This window comes from Mytilus edulis, chromosome 2 (assembly GCF_963676685.1).
Source record: "Mytilus edulis chromosome 2, xbMytEdul2.2, whole genome shotgun sequence".
In the NCBI taxonomy this organism is placed as follows: Eukaryota; Metazoa; Mollusca; class Bivalvia; order Mytilida; family Mytilidae; genus Mytilus; species Mytilus edulis.
In genome coordinates, this window is record NC_092345.1 from 43,681,571 (window position 1) to 43,708,291 (window position 26,721).

At 30.0% G+C, this 26,721-nt stretch overlaps 1 protein-coding gene across 22 annotated transcripts in view; it reads left to right on the forward strand.

Moving 5' to 3' along the window:
- Nucleotides 1–25,779, forward strand: part of LOC139512202 (proto-oncogene vav-like) — a 54,054-nt gene extending 28,275 nt beyond the window's left edge. For 3 of the 22 annotated variants that reach the window (XM_071299618.1, XM_071299615.1, XM_071299619.1), the window contains 15 exons: nt 3,286–3,378; nt 5,249–5,358; nt 5,982–6,077; nt 7,157–7,188; nt 7,615–7,674; nt 11,188–11,214; nt 11,873–11,902; nt 14,660–14,784; nt 15,309–15,368; nt 16,322–16,476; nt 17,084–17,206; nt 19,857–19,947; nt 21,217–21,319; nt 21,866–22,020; nt 22,371–25,779. In XM_071299618.1, coding sequence (XP_071155719.1) covers nt 3,286–3,378; nt 5,249–5,358; nt 5,982–6,077; nt 7,157–7,188; nt 7,615–7,674; nt 11,188–11,214; nt 11,873–11,902; nt 14,660–14,784; nt 15,309–15,368; nt 16,322–16,476; nt 17,084–17,206; nt 19,857–19,947; nt 21,217–21,319; nt 21,866–22,020; nt 22,371–22,418 — 1,308 coding nt within the window. In that variant the 3' untranslated portion in view covers nt 22,419–25,779. Of the gene's footprint in view, nt 1–3,285; nt 3,379–5,248; nt 5,359–5,981; nt 6,078–7,156; nt 7,189–7,614; nt 7,675–11,187; nt 11,215–11,872; nt 11,903–14,659; nt 14,785–15,308; nt 15,369–16,321; nt 16,477–17,083; nt 18,369–18,945; nt 19,948–20,415; nt 20,504–21,216; nt 21,320–21,865; nt 22,021–22,370 lie in introns of those variants that run through there. The other 19 variants (XM_071299623.1, XM_071299621.1, XM_071299624.1 and 16 more) reach the window with 11 other exon arrangements.
- The last annotated feature ends 942 nt before the right edge of the window (nt 25,780–26,721 follow it).

The following is a 26,721-nucleotide window of genomic DNA, read 5'->3' on the forward strand; positions in this document are numbered from 1 at the left end:
TTATCTCTTAAAAAAACAATATCGGGTCTGAAATAAAATATTGTTTGATTTCCCAAATCCAACTTCAACTTTTCTATTTTCTTATCATAGGAATGTAATATTTATGAATATATTATCTAAGAAAAAGTTACATGTTCTATTCTGATCATATATTTTATAGTTTACTCTTTCTATTATTATCTAATTGTCATTGGAGCAAAGAGAATACTGTGGATTCAGTTTTATTCTTGGGAAATCAATTTGCATGGAACTGTTATATACAAATTAAAAAAATCATTTCGAAGGTAATTAATTTTGTTTAAACTTGTATGTAGAATATGACAAAACCACAAAATTCAATATAAAAAAAAAAAAAAAAAAAAAAATCAACACAAATTGGTACAGTATCCAAGAAATATATGAATCAACAGTATTTAAATTCAGACAGGGGATGTGAGTTTTGGGTATGGCATTATTATGAGATGATCACTTTGTAAAAATATTCCAAGTTTTTTAAGACGTTACATATATAATTCATTGCAAGCACACTAGAGAATACTTGTTTATCTCATACTTCACATTTATGTTGGATTTTTTTTTGTGTCTGTTTCTTGACTAAAACGTGGACGAGAGCATATTGTGAAATTACAAAAATTTCATTAAGCATGACGAGAAAGAAAACACATGTCCTTAACTATAGAAGTCCAAATGGGCAAATTATATTATGTTGCCAATTATTTGATACCAATATTTACACAAAGAGAGCCTTGCAAAAGATCAATAATAAAGATTGTTTATATAATGATTTAGATAATGAATAATGATATTAGTCCAATATGTGAACCAGAAATTATCATTCAATGCTGCTTTTAGACTTGGTGCACAGTCTTACCTATATGTTCGTTATCCAATGCAATTGCTATAAGAGAGACAACATATTATTTTTGTTAGATGAAAATGACCTCTAATGTAAGAATTGACATCAGGGATAAGTTAAATAAATCTTTATTGTATAATAATAAAATACACAAACTGTAGTCGCCCTATGTCTCCCTTGGGAGGAAGTGGATTAAGTCAAGTAAGTCAATGAAATACACATAGCAAATCCCTTTCTTCTATAGTTATCAATATAAAGGTGTTGATACAGTATGCATCTCTTATAGCAGTTAAATAGAAATAAATAAAATGACATATAGAAAGATTCTTGGAGCAAGTCTAATGCTTTTCTAAAAAGCTTGTAAATCTTACAGTATGCTCTGACTTAATACATTGGTCGGCCGTACTTGCTTGACTAAGGATGATAATAGATACATTTGTTAGGGACATATATGTATGAGGTGTTAGATGTATTGAATGTCCTATATGTAGCTTTCTCCTTCAGGGCTTTGGGTTATATATTATCCCTAATTCTTTGTCTTAGTCAATAAAACTATTAAATTTAGATTTCTTTTAAAAAAAAGATTGAGGAAATTTAGTTTTATGCATAGTGTTATATCTCTGTGGTATCTTGTTAAGAACCTTATCACTAAGTTCCATTTATAAAAAGTATATTGTGTTTCTAGGGTTTTTTAAATATGAATTACCAAAACTAAGTTAAGAGTCTGTGTTCAACATTTTTTTTTTTTTTTTTATATTTAGTATAAATTATTTAGAAATTGATGCATCTTTAGCTAGATTACTTATAGGTTTATAGATTTGCAGAAGAAATGCACGTTTTACAAATACAAAACCATTATTTAAAAAAAGATATTACATGAGATGAGTTTAAACATAATATTTTTCCGAACCCAAATTAAGGTTTCACTATAAAGTCCTTTCAAATTGGTAAACTGCTTTCAAAACAAATCAGAATTTGAATGAAGTAATGAGGTTAACTTAGAGTATTTCTACCATATTTTACAGGAATATGCTGAGGATTCATTATTTTTTCATGGGTACAGGTTAAACCACAAATTTAAATGTTTAAAAAAGTAAAAAAATTCTAGACTTGTGTGGAGACTTTGACAAATCCATGAAAATCAAATAACAGTATATAAAAAAGTAAAATCACAAAAATACTGAACTCCCAAGGAAAATTCAAAAAGGAAAGTCTCCAATCAAATGGCAAAATCAAAAGTTCAAACACATCTAACGAATGGATAACAACTGTCATATTCCTGACTTGGTACAGGCATTTTCTTGTGTAGAAAGTGGTGGATTGAACCTGGTTTTATAGCTAGCTAAACCACTTGTATGACAGTTGCATCAAATTCCCTTATATTGTCACCTATGCGTGAACAATGCAATTTTTCCTCAATTGATTAAAATTGTTACCCATGAAATCAAGGAATCCACAGTAACATATTTGATTATACAGATGAAGAACCACTTTTATCTTTGTTGTTTGCATAGAGGCTCAATGTTTGCTTTATATGTCTACACAATTTTATTTTCCCCTTCACACTCTGGTTGCTTCATTTCAGTTTATGCAGTGGTATGTTTTAAACAGATGCCTATTTACTGGCACATAACTAAAATAAGACACTTAGAAGTATGCATTTATTATGCTAGGCCAGTTACTTCTGATTACAGAAAAAAATTTAGAAATTTGTGAATTTATATGTATATCAGCTGTGTACAATGTTCACTAATTTAATTAAAGGTATTCATATTTTGCAGTATCCTTATTTTTTTATTTCCATAATTAATACGAACTTAATTTTGAAAATGAAACCTTTATTAAAGTTTGGATAGCAAAGAATTAAATGTACAAGATAATATAACATATTGGTGGAATAAAATTCTATAAATTGTCAAGAAAATTGTATACACTATCTATTTAAATATATACATTGTTTTGTACTTGAGTGAAATATGGTCTCATACAAAATTTAAATTACTCTCCCTTGTGTCTTTGTATACTAGGAGCAAAAAGTATTAGTTATAAAAAACAATTTGTTAGGCAATTAATTCAGTTTGAAAATCATGAAATTTTATTGTTTGGACCAAGAGTTTTGTTATATTTTCAACTCACTCTAGATTACACTCACAAAAAATCACTTGTATAAATATTCAATTGTATAATACGTTTTACATAAGATTGCATTCATTTCTTTCAAAAGTTCACCAGTGAAATCACATTTTAATGATAGCTATTCAAATCCATGTTTCTTTATTTAGTAAATAAAAGGAATTGATTTTCTAGAAACTCAAGGATTACTATATTTTGCACTTTTCTGTATTTAACTGACATTTTTTTTACGGATCAGTTTAGATTTTATATTGTTTATTGGCATATTTTTTGGCATATTTTGTTTTTTGTTGTAGGGTGAAACATATAATTTTAAAGAAGCCATTATCTTAGCAGCCTTTAGAGTAGAAGATATGCCATCTATTAAAGAAGGACAGAAAAAAGGAAATGTAAGTAACTGAATTTTAATGTGCGTATTGTTATGGGTTTACTTTTCTGCATTGGCTAGAGGTATAGGGGGAGGGTTGAGATCTCACAAACATGTTTAACCCCGCCGCATTTTTGACTGAACTAGTATATATTTGTTTAGGGGCCAGCTGAAGGATGCCTCCGGGTGCGGGAATTTCTCGTTGCATTGAAGACCTTTTGGTGACCTTCTGCTGTTGTCTGCTCTATGGTTGGGTTGTTGTCTCTTTGGTACATTCCCCATTTCCATTCTCAATTTTACTGTCATTTTAATATTTCAATAGTGTAAAAAGGCAGGTTAAAATACAGATGATATTTCAATAGTGAAGAAAGACAAGTAAAAATACACAAGATACAGTTAACTCTTGTTGTCTCGAACTTGGTTGAATCGAAATTTCCGATGAGTTGAAGTTTTCACATGGCCCTGATCTTTGTTCCATATAAATGTATGTTTTTTGACTCCTGATGAGTCAAAATTTTGGTTGAGTCAAACTAAATTTACGGTCCCAAGGTTAACAAAAGCATTCAAAATTCATTATTTATCTTGAACTAATACACATATTGTGGTCACTGACCACTGTATTGATTAATGACTTTTTATTTCCATGAGTGTTTACATAAGATTTATTTCTATATTTTTTTTTTTTAATAATGAGAGATTCATTGTTAATGTTTATGAAAAAGTATTTAAAATGTTTACAAAAACAATTTATTGTAATTTACACTGATGAGCTTGAATGTGTATAAAGTGGGGATTAAACTTCTGTTTGTGATCACCTAAAAACTACTCAATCAGCGTCTTTGATCTTGTTGTATTTTCTTATGAAAAGGAAGAGTGAGATGAAGATAATGAAGAGAAATCTAAATTTTCTAAAATCTCTTGTATCCGAGAATAAACAATTTCGTCAACTTTAAATGATCTAAATAACGCTAAGATCGATTTGAAATTCCTCTCTCAATAAAAGCCATAAAAAAAATTGTAACTGAAACAATTGAATGAGTAAAAATAATGTTATTATAGTAATGAAAGACGACCACATACAAAAATAATCTTATTATAGTTATGAAAGACCACCACATACAAATACATCAATCTGATACCAGAATATTGATCCCCTTCCCATATTCTTCCAGATTTATTTTAGCTGTACCAAGCTTAGCAAGAGTTGTGTCCATTTGTCTGTCAAACTTACGGTTTTTATACGACCGCAAAAAAAATTGGGGTTCGTATAATGGTATGATGTCGTATGTCATCCTCGTCTTCATCGTTGTCCGAAGACACATCTTGTTTCCACACAATAACTTTAGTTTAAATGAATGGATCTTTATGAAATTTAATAAGAAGGTTCATTACCACTGAAGGAATGATTTGTAAAAATATACATGATATTTCAGTAGTGTAGAAAGGCAGATAAAAATACACATGATATTTCAATAGTGTGGAAAGGTGGGTAAAAATACACATGATATTTTCAATAGTGTAGAAAGGCAGATAAAAATGGAAATGAAAGTATTCAAGATGGTTGTATATTAATGATCTACATGAAAACTATGCATGAGTTCCAAATGGTAAGCGATAATATAAGTACTTATATTATAAGGCAGATGTCAAATATAAAAAATCCAAACATATATTTTCATAGGTATAAAAAAAACGTGTCCATGTTTTCAATTTAACTAGACAATTCATTGTTCTGAAAGAAAATCATGTACTCCAAAAGAGAATGCAGATCCTTCTCCATCCATATGGGGCTTCAGATGCTGGATATTAGATTTTATTTTGTCAAATGATATACCCTGTTGATGATGATTATAAGTTTAATTTAATTTTGTCTTATTCTTATTATCTTTCAGTGGAACAGTGGCTTTATCCTTGCAAAGAAAGATGAACAGATAGCTTATACATTTTTTGCCAAAACAGATGATATGAGAATAAAGTGGATAGAGGCAATAAAATTATCTTTGTAAGTTTTTCTTTCCCTTCAGTTTGTCTTACTATTGAAATAAAAAGGTATGTTTCCTTTGCTTATTATGAAAATTTATATGAGTTTGAAACAGTGAAGTTGTTTTCATCCTACAAACTTTATATTTACTCTTAACTTATGAAGAGTTGAGAAATGTGTATTTTGATACATATTTTTCTATTTTCTTTTTTCTTTTAAAGTATGTGATGAAAAAATCCACCTTTCATGATTTTTAGTGAAAATAAAAAACATATTAAAAGAAGCTATAAACATCTAGTGTACACCATGTAGCCTTTTGATATACATGTATATATTTTTGGTTGTTTGGACATATTATCAATTTTAGTAAATTTGGAATAATTAATGATATCTTACTCATATTCTACAAGCCCTTTTAGAATTCCATCCTGAGAAAGTTAAAAGCACTTTAGAAATCTTTTCCAAAAATTTTTATGAGAATTCCATTCCAAGTTGCAACCAAAGACTATAAGAGTTCTAATTCCAAGTTTGTGCTCCATAGTTACTCCATCTAAATAGGTACAGTTAAAATACATTAAAAATTGTTGTGTGAACATTATTTTAAGTGATTGAGTAGTCTCTATTATGTTTTCTGTTTATTTCAGAGATAATACCCAGCCTCCTGCTCCTGCTGGTGCTAATTATAAAATGAATACATTTGATACTCCAACAGAATGTTATGCCTGTGGTAAATTATTGAGGTAAGTTGTTGGTTGTTAAAGAGAGACCTTAAGAATACATAATAAAATTGAGAATGGAAATGGGGAATGTGTCAAAGAGACAACAACCCAACCATAGAGCAGACAACAGCCGAAGGTCACCAATGGGTCTTCAATGCAGCGAGAAACTCCTGCACATGGAGGCGATATGTACATTCATGTCAAGGTGAAAATTGAAATTATCAGATCAAAAATTGGTAATCTGTTAATCTTTTTCTTATGATAGTGTCTGTCATCTATTACACAGTTTAAGGATCTGTCTAAAAACCAAGATTAAAGATAAACCTGCATACAATGATGACACATTTATATTCAATTGTTAATCAATTTTGCAAGGTTTATATATGATATTTTATCATAAAATATCCCTTAGGAATAGGTTGATCAGAACAGTTTGTATCTGGAGTCCTATATAGTGTGCAATAATCTAACTTACAGGGTTATAATGTTAGTAAAAGTTATAATTTTTAGGGCCAGCTGAAGGACACCTCTATTTGCGGGAGTTTCTCGCTGCATTGAAGACCCATTGGTGTCCTTCGGCTGTGATCGGCTCTATAGTTAGTCAGGTTGTTGTCTCAGTGACACATTCCCCTTTTCCATTCTCAATTTTATTCTGATGATGTAATTTGTCATCATTCTAAGAAAGTTATAGAATTTCTCTAATTCTTAGCAGATTTATATGATCAATGTGTTGTTCTATTGATCTTCATTGTTCAAAATTCTATGACGACCTCACTCACCTCAGATATCTTTTGATTTCTCCCAAATTTGCTATTGTAATGTTGCATTATAGTTTATCATGCCAAAATGACATCACATATGATATTTTTACAGATCATTTTAAAGAAAGATTGAGTTTGACTCCATATCTTCTAAAGTATTAGAGAAACAGAATGCACCACTGAATGCAATACATTTTGCTTTTTAAATTTGAAAATGTAACCGTAACCAAAAAGGAAATATTGTATCATGCTTGATTCAGTGGAAGTATCTATATTTATACTGTTTATGTTGGTCCATTTCTTTTATGGCATTTACATTTTTCTTCTTTTATATTTCAGAGGTGTATTCTTCCAAGGATATTTATGTGAAGGTAAGTCGGTTATATTACCATCGGCAATGCATATGACCATCAACAATATTAAGCTATAAACATGGATTACTGTGCATTCATTTATTTTTGTGTGTACCAATTTTCGTGGATAACAGAAAACTTTCATATATTTAATTTTAAGGTTTTGCCATTGTCTGCATATAAGCCTATAGAAAATATCTTATTTGTTGAACGTTAAAATTCGTGGTTTGCATGTACCCATGAAAGCCACAAAATTGGTATCCAACGAATAATAATGAATCCACAGTAATAAAGAGGGGGCATAACTGTAAAAAATAAATCTTTACATGATTTAATTTTTTCGTTTTCACAATAGCATTTATTGCAGTATTATGGCAAAGGGTTCTGTAGACTGGTACGAGCAACTTATTCTGCATGAACAAACAATTTTACCCTATTTTTCAGACAATAAGCAGTGTGTACATAAAGAATGTATAGGGAAGTCGCCAACACAAAATAAGGGAGGTAAGTCAATGTTAAACTTTTAAGGAAATTTAAAAAAGAAGGAAACCCAATCATAATGTTATTATTTACAGAATCAATTACATTTTTGTACTTACTAAAAAAAAAAAATAACAAACTCTCCAGATTTAAAAAATGTTAGAAAGGGATGTATTTGGTATATTTGACTAAATCCTTTTTAATTTCCCACCTCAAAGTCAGCTGCCATAAGTCTCATACTACGATGCCTGTTCTATTCAGCCTAAGATTAAAGACAACTCACATTTTCAACCAGTAGAACAAGCAAGTTTAGATAAATAAAAGTTAATTTGGAACATTGTATGTGGTAGTTCTATAGCCAAGACAGCACCAGTCAACACCTAATTCTGTCTAATTTTGGAAGAATAATGAGATGTAAAAATTGTTGGTAAATGTTGACAACCAAGGAATGGTCTTAGGTTTAAAATTGATCACTTTTCTTTATATGAACAACTATCCTATGAAATATTTATTAAAAAAGAAACCACTGACACTTTTTATGCAAACCTTTGTTTGTATTTAACAAACATTTTAATTTGGGTTTCTTTCTTCTTTAAAATGCAATGCATGAAAGATCGTGGAAGGAAAAATGTACTAAACAGGTTACTAGATTTAAGTTAAAAGCATCTGCATGTTAAATCTTTCAATTTGTATGTCTTGTTCTAAATAGCTTTTTAAATTGACTAAAAAGAAATATTTTCCTACAAATTTTTTATTCGTACAAATATTGATTCAAACTCAATAGAATTTTTTAAGATATTTTTTTTATATAGATAGCATTAATCTTCTAACTGTAACAGTAAAAAAACATTTGATGATTCCAATTAAAAGGTTTTAACTTTTCTTCTATAATTTCAAATCTTCTTCATTTACACTCTGGTGGATAGTTGTCTCATTGGCAATTCTGCCACATCTCCGTATTTTTGTATGCATATGAATCATAATATATTGTTTGTTTCTTTGTCCAGGGCATCATAGTGAGTAATAACCCAAAACTTGTAGTGCTTATGTTCACAAATATTAACAAAAAATATATAATGATATTAACCAGAAATATATTCTGTATTTATATTAGATTAAGATTAACAATAAAAAAAATCAAAGAACGTAATAGATACCAGTGATCTAGCTTATTTCAAATTAGAACAGATACTATTATGAATCAAACAGTTTTGTTAGTTTCAGTGACCAAATGCATATAGGCCTTTACTTGTTTAAACTGTTTTACATTTGTCATTTAGAGGCCTTTTAACGCTTACAATGTGACATGGGTTTTGCTTATTGTTGAAGGCCTTACAATGATCTATAGTTGTTAACTTTTACACCATTTGTTCTACGGTGGAGAGTTATCTCAATGACAATCTGCCCACATCTTATTTTAAACAATAGATTTAAAAGTACTTTGAGCCTGCTTTCAGCTATTGCAAACATTTAGTTGCTTCATGGTACCTGGTTTCATCTTTGGCTTACACATTTGTAATCACAGTAACAGTTACAGTTTTACGGCACCATATCTTTTGTTTTACCACTGATGTAGGAAATAAAAGGAATGTAGATATAATGGTCTATGTCTATGTCTTGAGTTAAGTTCTTGTCCCTTGTTTCCTCCTGTTTTTATTTGTTGACAATTATTATTAACTGTAGATACTTCATTGTCTCAGTAGAAGTTTATTCACATCACATCCTTTTGTAGATTTGTTAGCACTTGTACATTGTGTAGTATGATGAACTTTTGATGGCTATTTGAGTGAAATTGTGTGGTTGAGTTTCTGTGGCATTGGCATTTACCACAAATTTCTTTTCTGCTCATAGTGATACAATGTAGTATAGTGGCATAGTGGTTTTAGCCTCTGCAGACATTAATTTTATCAACCTGTTAATATAGGTGTCCTACATTTGTTATCTATGTGTATGGTATTTTTAATATTAAAATATTAAAAATATCATTAAATTTTATCTTTTTTTTTTCTTGTTCAACCATTTCTTTTCTTGAACAATTAGTTATATAATAAAATTGTGAATGGAAATCAAATGGGCAATGTGTTCAAGAGACAACCCTACCAAAGAGCAGAAAACATCCCAAAGCCACTAATGATTTTAAACACAGCAAGAAAATCCCATATCCAGAGGCTGGATTCAGCAGGATATCACACTTAACTCCAAAACATATAAAACAACTAACATTTAAAAAAAACACATACAAGACTAACAATAGTTACTTATTTAAGATATCGGTATAACCGACATATATTGTATGTAGGATTTTAAATGTGTGTTTCACTCATTAATTTATTCCATATATAGCCACACTTCTTCTATCTCCTAATCCTCCTTGTAGTCATTATATCATGTAGATAAATCATTTACTAGTTGTACAGGACAAGGCTTGCTGTAAAGATATAGCAACACTTAAATGTTTTTAAAAAAATGCTGGTATCTTTTGTACCTTCCATAGCATTGCTCATTAAAGTCTACTTTTCATGTCTTTTGGGACATTATGGAAAAGTGCAACACCAAATTGCGTTTGTCTTGGATTTAATTTATATTGAGAGGTCTTTTGACAACAGAGTATGAATTGTAAAAAGCAATTACTGAGAGTGATGAATTTAAAAAGGGTAAAAGTTGACTAATAATATATGTTTTATTGATTTTATTCACAGGATTCAAATTTTTGTTAACCAATGAAATAAGTTACATTCTTTTGCTATTTTAACTTCAATAACACAGCAGTTAATATTAATATGTTATATCATTGATTACATACTTGTTACTTCCTGTTGAACAGTTAGTGTGAAAAAAAAAATTTGCACATATTTTCCAGTAAGGGAAAAATTGAAAAACATCATTTTAAAAGATTTCTTTTAAAAAAAAATTAAAGTGAGTTAGGAATATTTGCTCAACTGGGGTTGTATAGTGAAAATTTATATAAAAATGCTGAAAGAAAACACTATTGCCACTGAAGAGTTTTTATTACAATACAATGGTCAATATTTTTTCTCTTTTATGCTTCACACTATTGTTGAGTTGTATTTGTTCATGAGCTCAGATTAAGTTCATTTGCTCCTTATGTTTTGTTTTTTTTCTGAATAATAAACAACATATCTATAGACCAAAAATACAGATTGTCCATCTGAGGTAAAGATACTGAATTGATAATCACTGTGGATTCATGGGATACCAATTTTCATTGATTTCGTGGTTACAGGTGAATCACAAATCTAAATGCTCATCGAAGTACACATTTTCCATAGGATTGTACGAAGACCTTTGTTTAACCACAAAATCAAATAACGACGAAAATACAAAGTTTCCCAAATCTATGAAAATTGGTTCCCACGAAAATTAATGAAACCACAGTAATTGTATACATTGCATTAAATATAAACATGCTATTTCAGAGACTGAGATTCCAGTTATAATTCTTAGGAGGTGTATTATCTATATTACTGCTCATCATCTTTCATAAAGTTATGTTAACTTCTAAACTTATTTTTTCAGTGCCACCTGTACCGCCAAGAGTTGTTGGTAAGTCCTAAATATTCTATAAAATATTTTTTGGACTTAGTTAGGCTGTCTGTGATTGGGTATCATGTAAGGGGGTTAACTGTTGGCAGTATTTTGCTTCACATTATTGTTGAGCTGTATTTGTTCATGAGCTTGAGTTCAGTTTACTTGCTCTAGGTGTTGTGTAAAAAAAAGTGCAGATTGTCAATCTGAAGCAAAGATGCTGTACTTAATAGGCTCTTAAGTTAATATTATAATCAGATAAAACAAATTCTAATTCTATTGTGAGAAATATGTTTTAAAAAGTTTTTTTAACTCTTTGCTATATTATGGAAGTTTATATACAGAAACAGATTTAAACCTAGTAATCTAATTTCTATATGAAAATTATACTCTTAATATATATTTTTGTAAAATTCCAATCCCATTTATATGTTGGTCAAAGTATCTTTGAAGTTGATATACATGTATTAGATTCAGATGACATTTCAATTTGTTTGATTCAAATTCATTTCTTTTTTTGAAGTTGAAATTGCCTGATAATTTAGATTGGACAAGTCATTCAGATTTTGAATAAAAAAAGTTTAGTATTGTATGGAAGACATAAAAAGGGATTACAAACACTTGATGTATCAATAAAAGATATGCAGTTTTTATTAAGATGTGTAATTAATTTTAGGTGCTAAGTCAGAAGCATCTGCTAAAATCAGTAAGTTGTCACAGTGACCTACTTTTTCAATAAGACTGCTGCTGCTTTTTCTGCTTCTTTCATAAGCTTAACATACTACCATAACTTAGCTTATTATTCCAGCAGTTTGACCTTGAAAATCTCTTGTATGAACCAGTGATAGAGATGATTGCATGATGGGATGTCATGTCTTATTAGCATTATGAAAGGTGTCCATTTTTCAATTTTTTTGTCATGGTTTTTTATTGTTACTAAATATTATCTTCAATATTTAGTCAATCAAAGTTTGTAGTGTCAGTAAAATAACTAATCAAATGTTGTAGTGGTGTAGTTCTGTATCTTTCACTAGTTTAGTTTTTATTCAATTTTTTTCTTTCCTTTTCTTGTTTTAACGTAACGTCATACTGGTTGTAGACTTTGATCATTTTTTTTTATGTTTATACGTTTACTAACCTAGACTATTAAACTTCTTGTATTGTTCACTAAAATATATGTAAAATGTCAATATTCAGTCAGTCTATAAGATTGTTCTAAATTTTTGTAGTTTTCAACTTTTAGATACCTAGTATTTCATCAATAATACTGACTGCCATGATATTCTATGAATGTTTAGAAAATGACTTCAAACCTTTCACTCACACAAACAAATAGTTTTATTTACTTCCCAGTTTGACAATGTTTCTATTTGTTGTTGGAAGATGTTATGTTCACCTCTTGATGTCTATTTTTTGTCTCACTTGACTGAGTCAAAAAGCGAGGCAGGTATGCTGCTTCTGGCATGGGCGGCGATGGTATTAGTTTGTTATTAGGTCTAGTTTATGGTGAACCACTAGTGGTAAGTCAAAGATATTTGGTATGCATTTGTATTAGTATTGGCACATCTCATTACCATGGAGATTATTTGACCCCACCCCCTCAATTATGGTCTATTCACTTTGAAACTTTTGCTTAGTTTTCATGTATTAGTTTGTGATTAGGTCAGTTTAAAGTGAACCACTAGTGGTAAGTTAATGATCATTGGATACAGTTGTATAAGCATTGACATATCTCATTTCCATGGTGATTATTTGGAACCACCCCCTCAGTCATGGTCTATTGACTTTGAAACTTTTGCTTAGTTTTCATTTATTAGATTGTGATTAGGTTGGTTTATGGGGAACCACTAGTGGTAGGTCAATAATATTTGGTATACAGTTGTATTAGCATTGACATTTCTCATTACCATGGAGATTACTTAACCCTACCCCCTCAGATATGGTTTATTGACTTTGAAATTTTGCTTAGTTTACATGTACTAGTTTGTGTTTAGGTTTGTTTGAAGGGAACTACTTATGATAAGTCAATGGTATTTTTCCAGTGTTATTTAGTTTGATCATGCATACATATATATTGCCTTGTAACAATTGTTTGGCTAAATAGACATAATATTTCACAAGCTTTTTGATAAACCATGAATTATATCTTTGATATGTCACAGATAGTCTATTAAATTGTATTGGTAACTGACATATACATCACAAAAATATCTAGTCTTCACAAGGCTGTGGAAGCATTTTGTTGCATTTTCATCTACATGTTGGTTGTAAAAGTACTCCTTCTTTTACTTTTCTATGGTTCAATTCACTATATATAGTTAACATGTGTTATCTATCTGGAGGTTATACTATAAACCAACTAATTTTTTGCAAGCAATTTTTTTTTGTGAAAAATAATTTGGAAGTATAAATTGTTGCCAATTTGTCAAACTTAGATCAATTTCTCATATGTATACATGGACAAGTTTGAAAAATCACAAAAATAAGTTGCAGCAAAGTTTACGATGTCAGAAGAACTTAAGTTTAAAATAAGTTGGTTTAAAGTGTTAATGTCATGGTTGACCTATTAAACAAGAGAAATTAACTTTATTGTAATTTGACATACTGTAAATTCAGAAATTATTGATGGGTTTTTAATGTGAATAATGCAACTGGGTAAGTACCCAAATAATTAGAACTTGCATCTTCATATCTGATACAAACATCTGTAAACAGATTTCCTGAAATTGCAATAATAAACCTCACTATTTTGTCCATTCTTCGAAAATCGCATCTATAAATGCATGCTATAATTTATAAATTTACAGTACTCAAAGGTAATAGATGTAAATAGCTTATTCTTTTTTTAATGAGAGAGTTCTGAAAGTTATTATTAAAATTTGCATTTAAAAATTTCTAATTATTATTTTGTGTTAGGATCCAGACGATGCAGGAAATGTAAGGCCATTTCAAAGTATTCTATCAGAGGTCCGTTGCTTCCACTTATTATATAAATCAGCATATATAAGCTAGTGAGACAAGTTCCTAAATGCACTGTAGAACCCATACTTGTTGTTATTCAAATGATGTTCTGATTATAACTTCCCTTGGTTTAGTGGCTAGCGGTCCTACCTTGTGACAGTCCATAATGTGTCTATTCTTTAGATCCAAAATGGCATGATGTACAAAAATCATTGTTGAAAAAAACTTTCTTCAAAAAATTTGCAAGCAGAAGTTTTTTTTTAATAAAAATCTTAATTACAGTGTATATTGTCATTCAAATTCAACTTTATTTAGCATAAAAATGATTATTTTATATGATGTTAACTTTAGAAATAATCAAATGCTTTTGCAAAGCAATATAACATGATAGAATTTTTTTAATAACGGATTTCAGTCATTTTAGAAAGAAATTATTTTCTTTTAAATATATATTTACATTGATGACAATCATTTACAAATGTTTTATATTTTATTCCTACAGGTCATGTGAAAGCAATAGTAGACTATGTTGGGAGTCCAGCACCACCAGCTGGCAAGAGACCCTTACATTTCAGAAAAGATCAAACAATTAAAATTTTAAATAATTCAGATCCTCAGTGGTGGAAGGTAGGTACAAGTTACAAGTTCTTGGACCTGTTTCCATAAACATGAATTAATTAATCTTTTTTTTATAAATATTGGTATTTTATCTGAAGATACCAACAGGTTGAGGGATTCAATAAAAAGAATAAAGGAGTTTATAAAGAGTACAGTTAATAGGAATTTTCAATTAAATTTGACAGTGAATAAAAGGGACACCACCAATTTCTAAAAAGTGGTAAAACAAGCAATGGTACAAAAATACAGCTTTATTTCATTTCCATAGATTAACTGCTGATTTTTAAAATAAAAAAACTGAAGAAAAAGTGGTATTTCTATATCAAATATTTCATTTTTGCCTTTTAAGAGTTATGCTCCTTGATAGATCGAAAAATAAGCATAGAATGTGGCATGTCAAACAGGCTGAAAGCTCTAATCAAAATACAGAAACACAGTTTGCTGTCAATTTTACAGGTCATAATTTGTCATAATTTGTCATAATTTAGTTGGTATATTTGCATTTAGAGTACATATATATAACTTTTTTACAGGGTACTATGGGCAATGAAGAAGGTTGGTTTCCACAACATTTAGTCAAAGAAGAACATAAGGTAGGAAAACAGTCTTCAACTTAAAAATAAAAAGCTAGGAATTTTTATGACTAATAAAAACTTCGTAACTTTGGTATATGTAGAAGTGATTAAAGAAATTAAAACTTACCCTAATAAGACAAAATGCATGTAATGCAGTTAATATAAAGGCAATTGATTATATCTGGACACACATGCAAAAAGTGTAGGTCGTACTGCCAATGCTTGGTAAAGATTGATATAGAAAGTATGTAATCTGTATCAAAAACACATGGTGTGATCACCTGTTTATTAAGGTGGTACCTAACACTACAGGGAGGTAACTCTGTAAAACAGCTAAACGTTTTAATTATGTTATGTTGTTAAGGGAATATTAAGCTTCTCAAAGATCAAAATAAGTGTTTGTCAAACTGCTATATAACCAGTGTAATTTTTCTGATAAAACGGTTGGTTCAAATTTTTTAAATTTTTATATTTTTTAGTTAAAGGGTCAAAGTAAATACTTTATCAAAATTTTATGAAAATTGAACGAGCCAAATTAATTTTAGTTAAAGGGGTACCACCTTAAGTTGTTTGATAAACAACGAACTTTTATAGTAGATTTTAAAAGAAGTTGATGAAGAGTCCTGGTCTTGATGTAATTGCATTCTTCAATTGAATTTTTCTGCAGCTAAGAATATGGATTATCCCAAGAGAGATACTAAAAGCTTTAGAAAAATGTCAGAAACTTTGTAGATGTATTTGGTATGTTTGCATGCAAAAGTTTTCCTAAAGTCACAACAGCTAAAGATCATATGGTTTTCTGCATAATTTTTGAAGTTTTGAACTTGATTACTATTATAAATGTATGTATGACCTTGGAATTTTTATTGAATTTATTGGCCATTCCACAAGCTTTCAGCATTCTTAAATCCTCAAATTGAATTAATAAATTTGTGTATGACTAATTGCTGCTTTCTTTGTTTTGTGATTAGATTATACGCAAAGAATCCTATGTGGATGTGAAAATTCGGTATCCTTCAACACCGAATGGTGTGACACCTGCGCCTCGCCCACACTCGCCTCTTGTTGGTTATGTGAATGTCCCTAATGATAATGAAATGTCCAGTCATTTAAATGTGTATAAATGGTATGTATGTTTGTGGTCTATTTTTACTTTAGATTATTAAAAACAAAATATGTTCAGTGCTTTTACAGATTGATATTTATAGAGTGCCAAAATATTAGTAAAAATTTCAATTTTATTTCATTTTTCCACCACATTCTTACAAAGCCGTGCCCTTTTCATTGAAATTGAACTTTCAACACTATGTTTATTATAGCAAATCACCTATTTGACTTTCATTATCATGATTATAAAGTTTTTTAAGCACTGCTCTAAATGTTGTTGAAATGAAGATGTCAAATTTCACCAATAATTACTTGTTTAATCTTCCTTGCAAACACAACAAATTTACAGAGTGATTTTAAGCATATCTAAAGAAGTGAACACTTCTGAATACTAGAATGATGAATAGTAAATTTCGTCCTGAAATTTTAGATTTTTTAACAGTTCAAATATCCCAAATTATAAATTACTTTCAAAATATTTTAATTAAATAAAATGTTAATTTTGTTACCTCTGCTAAAATGACATTGCCAGGAAACAAATAGCATTGTCAACAATCATTACAAATCATGTATATCCAATTCTTAAAATCAGTTAAAATTTTAAAAATACTCTCCTTTTAAATTAGGTTTGTTGGTCCCATGGACAGGGATACAGCAGTCAGAAGATTAACTTCCTTGCCAAATGGAACCTTTTTAATACGTGTTAGTGAAAATCCAGGACGACGAGGAGAACTTTCACTTAGTTTAAAGTACGTTTACTTTCTTATTTTCTGATTTCACTTGCTTTTGAGAATTTACCAGACTGAAAAATGAAATAATTTACCTGTTCAGAATCTAATGCATTCTAGATAATTTTTTCAAATGCACATACCCAAATGTTAAATGTTTGTAATTGGCTAACATTGTCCCAAACAATTGAAATTTAACCAATGACATTGTAACAATGAAATTACCCATGATGCTTTAGATTCTGAAAACTACCAATTTGAAGATTTGAAAATAAAAATCACAGGGGTGTGATGATAAATTATTTATTCGACACTTCATTCATAGAAATGGGGAGAGATGCATGAGACAGACAATCATAGAAATCTCTGAAGGTAGAAAAAAAATTACATTATGTTCCAGGTGAGCTTTTCCCATTACTTGGCGTCCGGCGGCGTCCTGCGTCCGTTGTCCGGCGTTAACTTTTACAAAAATCTTCTCCTCTAAAACTACTGGGCCAAATTTAACCAAATTTGGCCACAATCATCATTGGGGTATCTAGTTTAAAAAAAAAAACCAAAGCATTTAGAGCAAATCTGACATGGGGTTAAATTGTTCATCAGGTCAAGATCTATCTGCCCTGAAATTTTCAGATGAATCGGGCAACCCGTTGTTGGGTTGCTGCCCCTGAATTGGTAATTTTATGGAAATTTTTATGTTTTTGTTTATTATCTTGAATATATTATAGATAGAGATAAACTGTAAACAGCAATAATGTTCAGCAAAGTAAGATTTAAAAATAAGTCAAAATGACCAAAATGGTCAGTTGACCCCTTTAGGAGCTATTTCCCTTTATAGTCAATTTTAACCATTTTTCGTAAATCTTAGTAATCTTTTACAAAAATCTTCTCCTCTGAAACTACTGGGCCAAATTAATCCAAACTTGGCCACAATCATCTGTGGGGTATCTAGTTTGAAAAATGTGCCCGGTGACCTGGCCATCCAACCAAGATGGCTGCCATGGCTCAAAATAGAACATAGGGGTAAAATGCAGTTTTTGGCTTATAACTCAAAAACCAAAGCATTTAGAGCAAATCTGACATGGGGTAAAATTGTTAATCAGGTCAACATTTATCTGCCCTGAAATTTTCAGATGAATTGGACAACCCATTGTTGGGTTGCTGCCCCTGAATTGGTAATTTTAAAGTAATAAGAAACGAGTGACCGGTGAAAAATATTGTTCTTCCAATTCTTAAACCAATGCATACAAACATCATAAACTTAGTCTTCTGTGCTCGAATTTATCATTTTTTTCGTGTAAATATCGTATAATCGTCAATTTTTTTTTTCAATCGGTCAGTGTTGTTGTGAAAATATGGCAGGTAATTAAAGTTCGTGTTTTAAAGCCGAAGTTTAACGATTGTCACCTGTTTGTCAACAATTGACGAAAAATAAACAAAAAAGCATGGAAATTGAGCACGTGTTTAACATGTAAATTCAGATAATAGTTTATTTTAAGGACATCCATGCGTATTGTGGTCACCGGATTTTTACGAGATGGGTCACACTGAGGTCATCTTGCATACGGAAAATATATCGGGGGAATAGCTTGCTGGAAGGAAGCAATTCAAATAAAGTAAACTTCTTCTAAATATGAATAAATTAAAGAATTTTCTTCAGAAAAAAGTATATGTACATAAGTTTTACAATGAAAACTATCCATTGAGTTATAAAAAACATATGCACTATTTTTTTTGGATTTGAGGTTTCTTATGACTTTAAGGAAATTTTGCTGTTTTTGGTTATTATCTTGAATATTTTTATGGTTAGAGATAAACTGTAAACAGCAATAATGTTCAGCAAAGTAAGATTTACAAATAAGTCAACATGATTGAAATGGTCAATTGACCCCTAAGGAGTTATTGTACTTTATAGTCAATTTTTAACAATTTTCATAAACTTTGTAAATTTTACTAACATTTTCCACTGAAACTACTGGGCCAATCATTATAGATAGAGATAATTGTAAGCAGCAAGAATGTTCAGTAAAGTAAGATCTACAAACACATCGCCATCACCAAAACACAATTATGTCATGAATCCATCTGTGTCCTTTGTTGAATATTCACATAGACCAAGGTGAGCGACACAGGCTCTTTAGAGCCTCTAGTTATAAAAACCACAGCAACGCAATATGATGATGAACAAATTCAATTGAATAATTGATTGATGCATATAATGTTGAATTAAATTGTTGTGGAACAAACCATACATGACACAGATGCATGTTTTTACTAATTCCTAATACCGTATTTTACAACTTCATGTTTTATCTATGAATTTGCAAATTTTGTGCTTAACTTTTCTTTCAATGAGGCTACAAGTGTATTTATTGTTCCTTATGTACAGCTGTTCTGTTGATTAGAATCTTAAGTTACAATGAACTTTTCCATTAATCATGAAAATTGGCATCATTCTATTTTCTCAGAGTGTGGAATTTCCATAGATTTGCGAGATAATGTGAAAAAATACTTCAATTGAATGCAATTGTTTTTATTATACATTCTGTCTGAAAATTCTTTAATTAACCTTTTGACCTTTTGACTGTGACTTGTTTTTAACCTTTGAATGTTAATTTCAGTATTGCATGACCTTAATAATCTGTAACTGGATTCTGTTAACTTTTCCTTCTAGATATGAAAACCAGGTGCGGCATATCCGTGTAGAAAAAAGTGCTGAAAACTATTACTATTTAGGTGATACCAAATACTTCCAAACTGTTCCAGTAAGTACCAGTCTCAAGTTGATTGACACATGAGGTCAAAGGTTGGCATTTACTAAGAAAAGATGCATCGCTATCTGAACTTGTGTGTTTGGTTTCTTGATATGATAAAGCATGTTTCTTTTTCATTCTCAAATAATTGATGTTTTCTCCTTAAAAAAAATAATTGCAAAAACTGTATTAACTGCTACTAAATGATATTTTGACAGTTTTATGACCACTCTGCTCTGAAAGACCTCTCTTGAAGCTTTTCTTCTAATTGCCAACTTTTTGCCTTATGTATGATAACATTCTTTGTGCAATTTGGGTGTTTTGGCACTTTGCGTCTTTTGTCAATGATGCCAGACATAGCTATCAAAGGCAACACCATATTATCAGGTATAAAAAATAATAAAAAAATAATGTAAGCATGTTAATAAAATTTCATGATTTTATATAAATTTGTCAGTTTAGACAGTATATATCTTGTAGAATGGATTTTAATTTTAAACACATGAAAGTTCATCAAGAACCAGGGTTCTACTTCCTGTCTAGTGAAAAGAGATTTATCTCCGTTATTGTAAGTAAACTTAATGAAAAGAGATTTACCTCAGTTATTGTAAGTAAACTTAGTGAAAAGAGATTTACCTCAGTTATTGTAAGTAAACTTAGTGAAAAGAGATTTACCTCAGTTATTGTAAGTAAACTTAGTGAAGTTTCTGCTGTCTCTGCTTGAGAATTTAGCTGTTAATATTCAAAAATATTATTTTTCAAAAACATATACATGTGATAGTAGAAAGATCACTTTGATTATAAGGTCAATATGTTGAAGTTCAAGGTCACAGATACTTGACCTAGACCCAAATCAGGTCACATTTAAGGTTTCAAGATGTCAAATCTGGTATCTTAGGTTAAATCAGAATCAAATTGAGATATCATTGCATATATCTGATGAAAGATCCCTTATTAATTTGTGGTCATAATCAAGGGTCTGAAAACAGTCATATTTGCAGATCATGACCTAAGCTAAAAGCTATATGTCCTAAATGAAAAATTGGGATAAAGGACAAATTTTATTTTACAGAAAGAATTTCGGTTATTTCATTTAAATCAAATTTCTTAATCCCCATTTTGCACTTTTTGTTTTGTAATCCCTTGCGTGTAATAAAACTGCCACTTCAGTATAGTTTTTAGAGTTCACAAAACCTTTCTTCCTGATGGTCATTTGGATGTTTTCTGCTATATGATCAGGTTGTACCCATTTCTATTCTCTTTTCTATGTTACACTTACAGGAACTAGTAGAATTTTATCAACAGAACAGTTTAAAAGAATGTTTCCCTGGTGTCAAAACCACATTATTGTATCCAATCAAAAGTCAGGCTGGATTTGGTGCAAGTAAGTACAGTATAACTGTTATAAGATAAAAGTAAACTTTTGGTCAGAGTTTAGAGTAGGGTTGTCTGTAAGGAGAAATGTGTGTACCATTGTTAAAAATCTAACTCAGCATGTCTGTCTTGTTTAAGCAGGGTTGATATTTATATTGCTTTAACATGTTATAGTCCTGAAAATTTAATTGGACACTGGACGTTAATGTGCATCCATCTTCATTAAGTTATAATGAAAATGATACTGTAAATTCAGAAATTATTGTGTACATTTATTATTGTGATTTTGTTATTTAAACTAAAACAAAATTTTGATTTATGTGATATTGAGAAAAATCCTGTTTTTAAATAAAAATTCATATAGAAAATTGCCAAGTATGATTTTGAATTATTGTGATTATAACTCTATCGCATTTTTCGCAATAATAAAATCATTGCAATAATTTCTGAATTTACAGTAGTTAATATATCCTATAACATATTTTTCATTCTGTATATTAGCTTTCAGGAAACTGTACAGGACAATTGACTATACAAATATTATTTTCCATTATAGCTTCCAGAATTCTTGGCTATGCAGTTGCTGTTTATGATTATGCTGCAAATGCTACATCACAATTATCTTTATGTCGTGGAGATCGTGTTGCAATACTCAGTAAAACAGGAAGTGATAAAGGCTGGTGGAAGGGAGAGCACTGTACTACTGGCAAGGTAAATTTATAGAAGCTGTCAGATTTCCGAATATAAGACTAGAATGAGTAACAGCATAAAGATAAATGATTTAGATATGTACATGCACATATGTATAAAATGTACAGATAATACAATTGCATGTACACAAAATCAACCAAGAACAAAAATTAAAGTGGACACTGTATTACGCAGAAAATATGAAAATGTTGAAATGTACCTACATTAAAAGCAATGTAAGCATTATCTTATTGGAAATGCGATTAAAGCTATATGTATGTTTTGGAATTTACATAAAAAAGTAACAATATAACCTATATAAGACAATTTTAATAAACTTGATTTAAACTTAATATATTTTAATTTTACAGGTTGGTTACTTCCCCTTAGCATATGTTAGAGAAGACGATGAAGAATAATAAGTGCTAAAAAGTCATTCCAAACAAAAAGTCAATCAGGTGTGACATAGAGACAGTGCTGTCCCCCCATAAAATGGGAAGACAACTGTGTCATGCATGACTGAATATCTGTGATTGTACTGCAAAGCTTTATGCTTGAGTACCGGTTTTTATTACAAGCGAATAACACTTAATTAAGGACATATATGACTACTGGTATATGTTAGGGTTGTTTTGTTAAAATTTTATTTTAAAGAAGAACATTTACCTTATTGTCAAATCCAATCTAATCAAAATGACAACTAGAAATGTCTTGAGCACTTTTATTTTTAGAAAAATGTTAGTGAATTTAGGTGAAATAACCCTAGAAGTGTAAAGTGCTATCTAGATGAAAGATAAAGAATACAAGCGATTATAATTAATTTTAATATAAGGACATAAAAGTATTATAATTAAGGCCACAACTTTTTCTTTGTGTGTTCCTGTGTCTGTTGTCTTAATTCTTATAACAAAACCACATCATGTGTATATTTTTTAACTGACTATTTTGTTGAATTAATTTTTAGAAGTAAAATTAAGTTAATTTGTAAAGGATCTCAAAAACCATACTTAATGGGCCAACTTATAACTATGATCATTACTCCTCCATTTTAGTTTCATTATTAAAAATATCACGTAAAAAAATTTTAACGGTATTACCAAAAAATTGGCCCATATGTATCTGCCTCATATAGGTATTTAATTAAGAATTGAATGCTTCTTTTTGTAAATTTATTGGGGTGTAAAAACGTTGACCGAAGTACATTTTGTATGAAGCGCAGAAGCGCTTCATTCCAAAAATGTACGCACGGTCAACGCTTTTACAACAGTATAAAGTTACAAAAAGAAGCATTCAATACTTATAATTACATTTTTTAGCTCTGATTATGAAAACACAAATTTTATATATTTTATTATTTAATTCACCTGTGCACTTTATTGTTGAAACGTGTTATCATGAATGAAAAGTTGTATTGAGCAATGCAACTGCTTACGGAATAACATGTGATGTGCAGTTAGCCAATCAGAATAAAATATTATAATGAAACATACATCTAATGTAATTATATGTTAGTACACAACAATACATGTACACAAAATTTTGGATTTGCATATTATTCAATCAAGTTTCTCATTAAGCATTTATCTTATGCTTTAAAAAAGGCTTTCAAACTATCACTAGGTGACAGCACTTTAGTAGCCTAAACTTTAACTGGTTAGCTTTTCTTTTATCATCAGTAAAAAGGAAACAGCAAACTAGTAGATGGCCTGTTTAAACTTAATATAAATAAATTATTTAATGCTTCCTACTTTTTGGCATTAGTTTTAATGCTACTCACCATAAATGTGAATACTACAAGTCATAAAGTAAAACCTAAGTATCAGATTTAACGTGACAAAAACTTGTGAATTCTGTATTATATTTATATAATGTTTATATATGTATACTCTCATTAATTTAAGATAAAGAATCAGTATTATAAAAAAAAATATTTGGTTAATATCATGTTTATGATTACTCATTAATTTATATATATACATATTCAAATATTACAATATTAATTTAATGGACAGTATGTAGAATTTTATTGTTTTTTTTCCCCTGCATGAGTGAGGATGGACTCAAATGTTTTTTTTAAATAATTTTATGATGTACATTGGTTATGTTTAACCTGATCAGTTTTATGTTATCGAAAAAGTCATTCATTTTGTTTTTTTATTTCTTTTTATATTAAGTTTTTTTTAAAAAGGTCTTAACATGTTCTTAGATAGACTTAAATAGATTGTCATGAAGGCAACTTAAAATCTGTTACAGTAACCTTGTTGTGTCTCTCCCTATGCAGTGAAGGTGACATAGAAATACCAGGCATTCACGGTCTTACCGTCCACTCCCTCACATAAACAATTCTTCCCTTATTTTTATGAAATCACAAAATCATGATTATTCCCAGTATAATATTGCATAAGTGATTGGCTTTTTAGGTCAGTTTACCTTTGAAAGTTCCCTTTCCTTACAAAAGAAGAGAAAAAATTATTATTTATAGCCGTTTTATGTACTGTTTTAAAAATTACCTATACATCTTTAACATGTTTCTATTAAAAAAGCCATTTTTTTTAGAAAGTCCATTCAAAATAAAACACTCTATATGTTTCAAAAGAAATCTTGAAAAGAAAAAAGCCTTTGTATGATGAAGTAAATAGTGTTGTCGCTTGTGTTTGTACTTATGATATTGTCTTTCCATATAGCTAGTATATAAACGCACCTTCTTCAGAAAATAATTTTGCAATTGATTTTGCTTACCTGTAAGCTGAAATGAAATTATTTTACAGAATTTTGTATTCTAAAATATGTGAAACAAGCCATGTGAACTTCAATTATCTAAAATTTTCTGCCAGTTGGTATGTAGTACGAATTACTTCTGAAGATTTCAAACAAAATTTAATGTATATATTCCATTTTGCCAAATTAATGCTGTGATTTTTAGAGGGAAATACTACAAGTCATAAATTAGTTTTGTTTAAAAAAAAATACAGAATCAGAATGAAGCAATAGATTGATAGATATAAGATTGCATTGTTGCCACACTCCAAACATATTGCAACCTGATGCAGAACCTTGGTAGTGTCAGTAAAAATCAAAAATGTGCTGACTTTGAAACCGAGAATGTACTCTAATGAAAAGATTTGTTGAACCTAGGCTTTTGAAATAGATCCTTTTAAGAACCAAATTAATGCCATTTTGATATATATTGATAAAGCTGAATCATCAGGCTGTTCTTTGGCCTAAAGTGAATCCTTTAGGCCTGATTTTCATGCCCCACTTAGGGACATTATGATTTCAGTCTTTGGGTCCTTTCATTGGTCTGCCTATTCTTCTCCAGGCTAAAGTTTTTAGTCATGGTAGTTTTTGATGAAGTTGGAGTCCAAACAACTTGAAATTTAGTACATATGTTCCCTATTATATGATCTTTCTAATTTTAATGCCAAATTAGAGTCTTGACCTTAATTTCACGGTCTACTGAACATAGAAAATGATAGTGTTTAGTCTGATGTTTACCTTCATTCATGCAATTGTTACTGTTGAAAAATAGAGCATGATAAGGAAACTATCTATTGGATAACTTTTTTATGACTTGTTTCAGTAACCTTTTAAACAATTGACTATTTATGTTGTAAGCAAATGGTAGCTTTTGTAAGCACATAGAAATAATAACTTATAACATACATGTACTATTATAAAATTTTATGAGTTTTAAATGTGAATATATTGAAAGTTGTACAGAATTGAATTAATTTGTATATATAATGTACTATTTGTGCATAATAAAAAAGAAACCACTAACTTGTTTGAAATTACTTTTCACAAGTTGAAATCCATCTTATTGGCCATATGCATGTTAAAAGGTGTCCCAGGTTAATCAAAAATAGTTTAGCTGATAAACCTAAATAAATCAATATTAGTTGTGTTGAGAGAGGAAGGTGATTTTTATGCCCCATGTGGGGCATTATGTTTTTTCAGTCCCTGCATGGGTTCATTTATTTGTTCTGTTTGTCTGTCCATTTCAAGTCCTGCTTCAAGTTGAAAGTTTTTGGCCAAGGTAGTTTAGTTGGAAGTCCCAAGTCCCCTCAACAGCATAGTCCAATGAAGTAGTAGTAAGCAGTCAAAGGCAACTGTACAGTCTACAACAATGAGAAAAACATGAACTGTATAGAGGGCTATAAAAGATCAGGAACATATTAAACAATTCAATTGAGAAAACTAACAGCCTAATTTATAACAAAACAATTCACCAAAAAAAATATGACAACCATGAACAACTGACAACCACTAAATTACAGGTCCCTGGCTTGAGAGAGGTACATACAGAATGCGGTGGAGTAAAACATATTTGTGAGTGCTCAACCCTCCCTTAAGGGAGTTCGCTTCTCACTTTCAAAATAATTAACTTTTCAAAACACTTGTTCTTATTGATAGGTGATAAATAAAGGGATCCAAAGAGCATAAAAAAATATAGGCCACCGTGCTTGCCTTCGAGATATTAGCCATTGAAATTTTGGCTGGAAACTATTCTCTCTTGACTTTTCATAGCTTCATCATTACACAGATGGCTTATCATTATACATGTAAACGATTTACAAAAAGGAAAATGGGATTCACCGGGCATACTTTTTCAAGGCATTCAAATAGATAAAACCAGAGGATTCCGAACATCTGACAAAAAATTCAAAACATGACAAGCCAGTTTCCCTTACCTAGGACAGTGGTGTTACAGCAAACATAGTT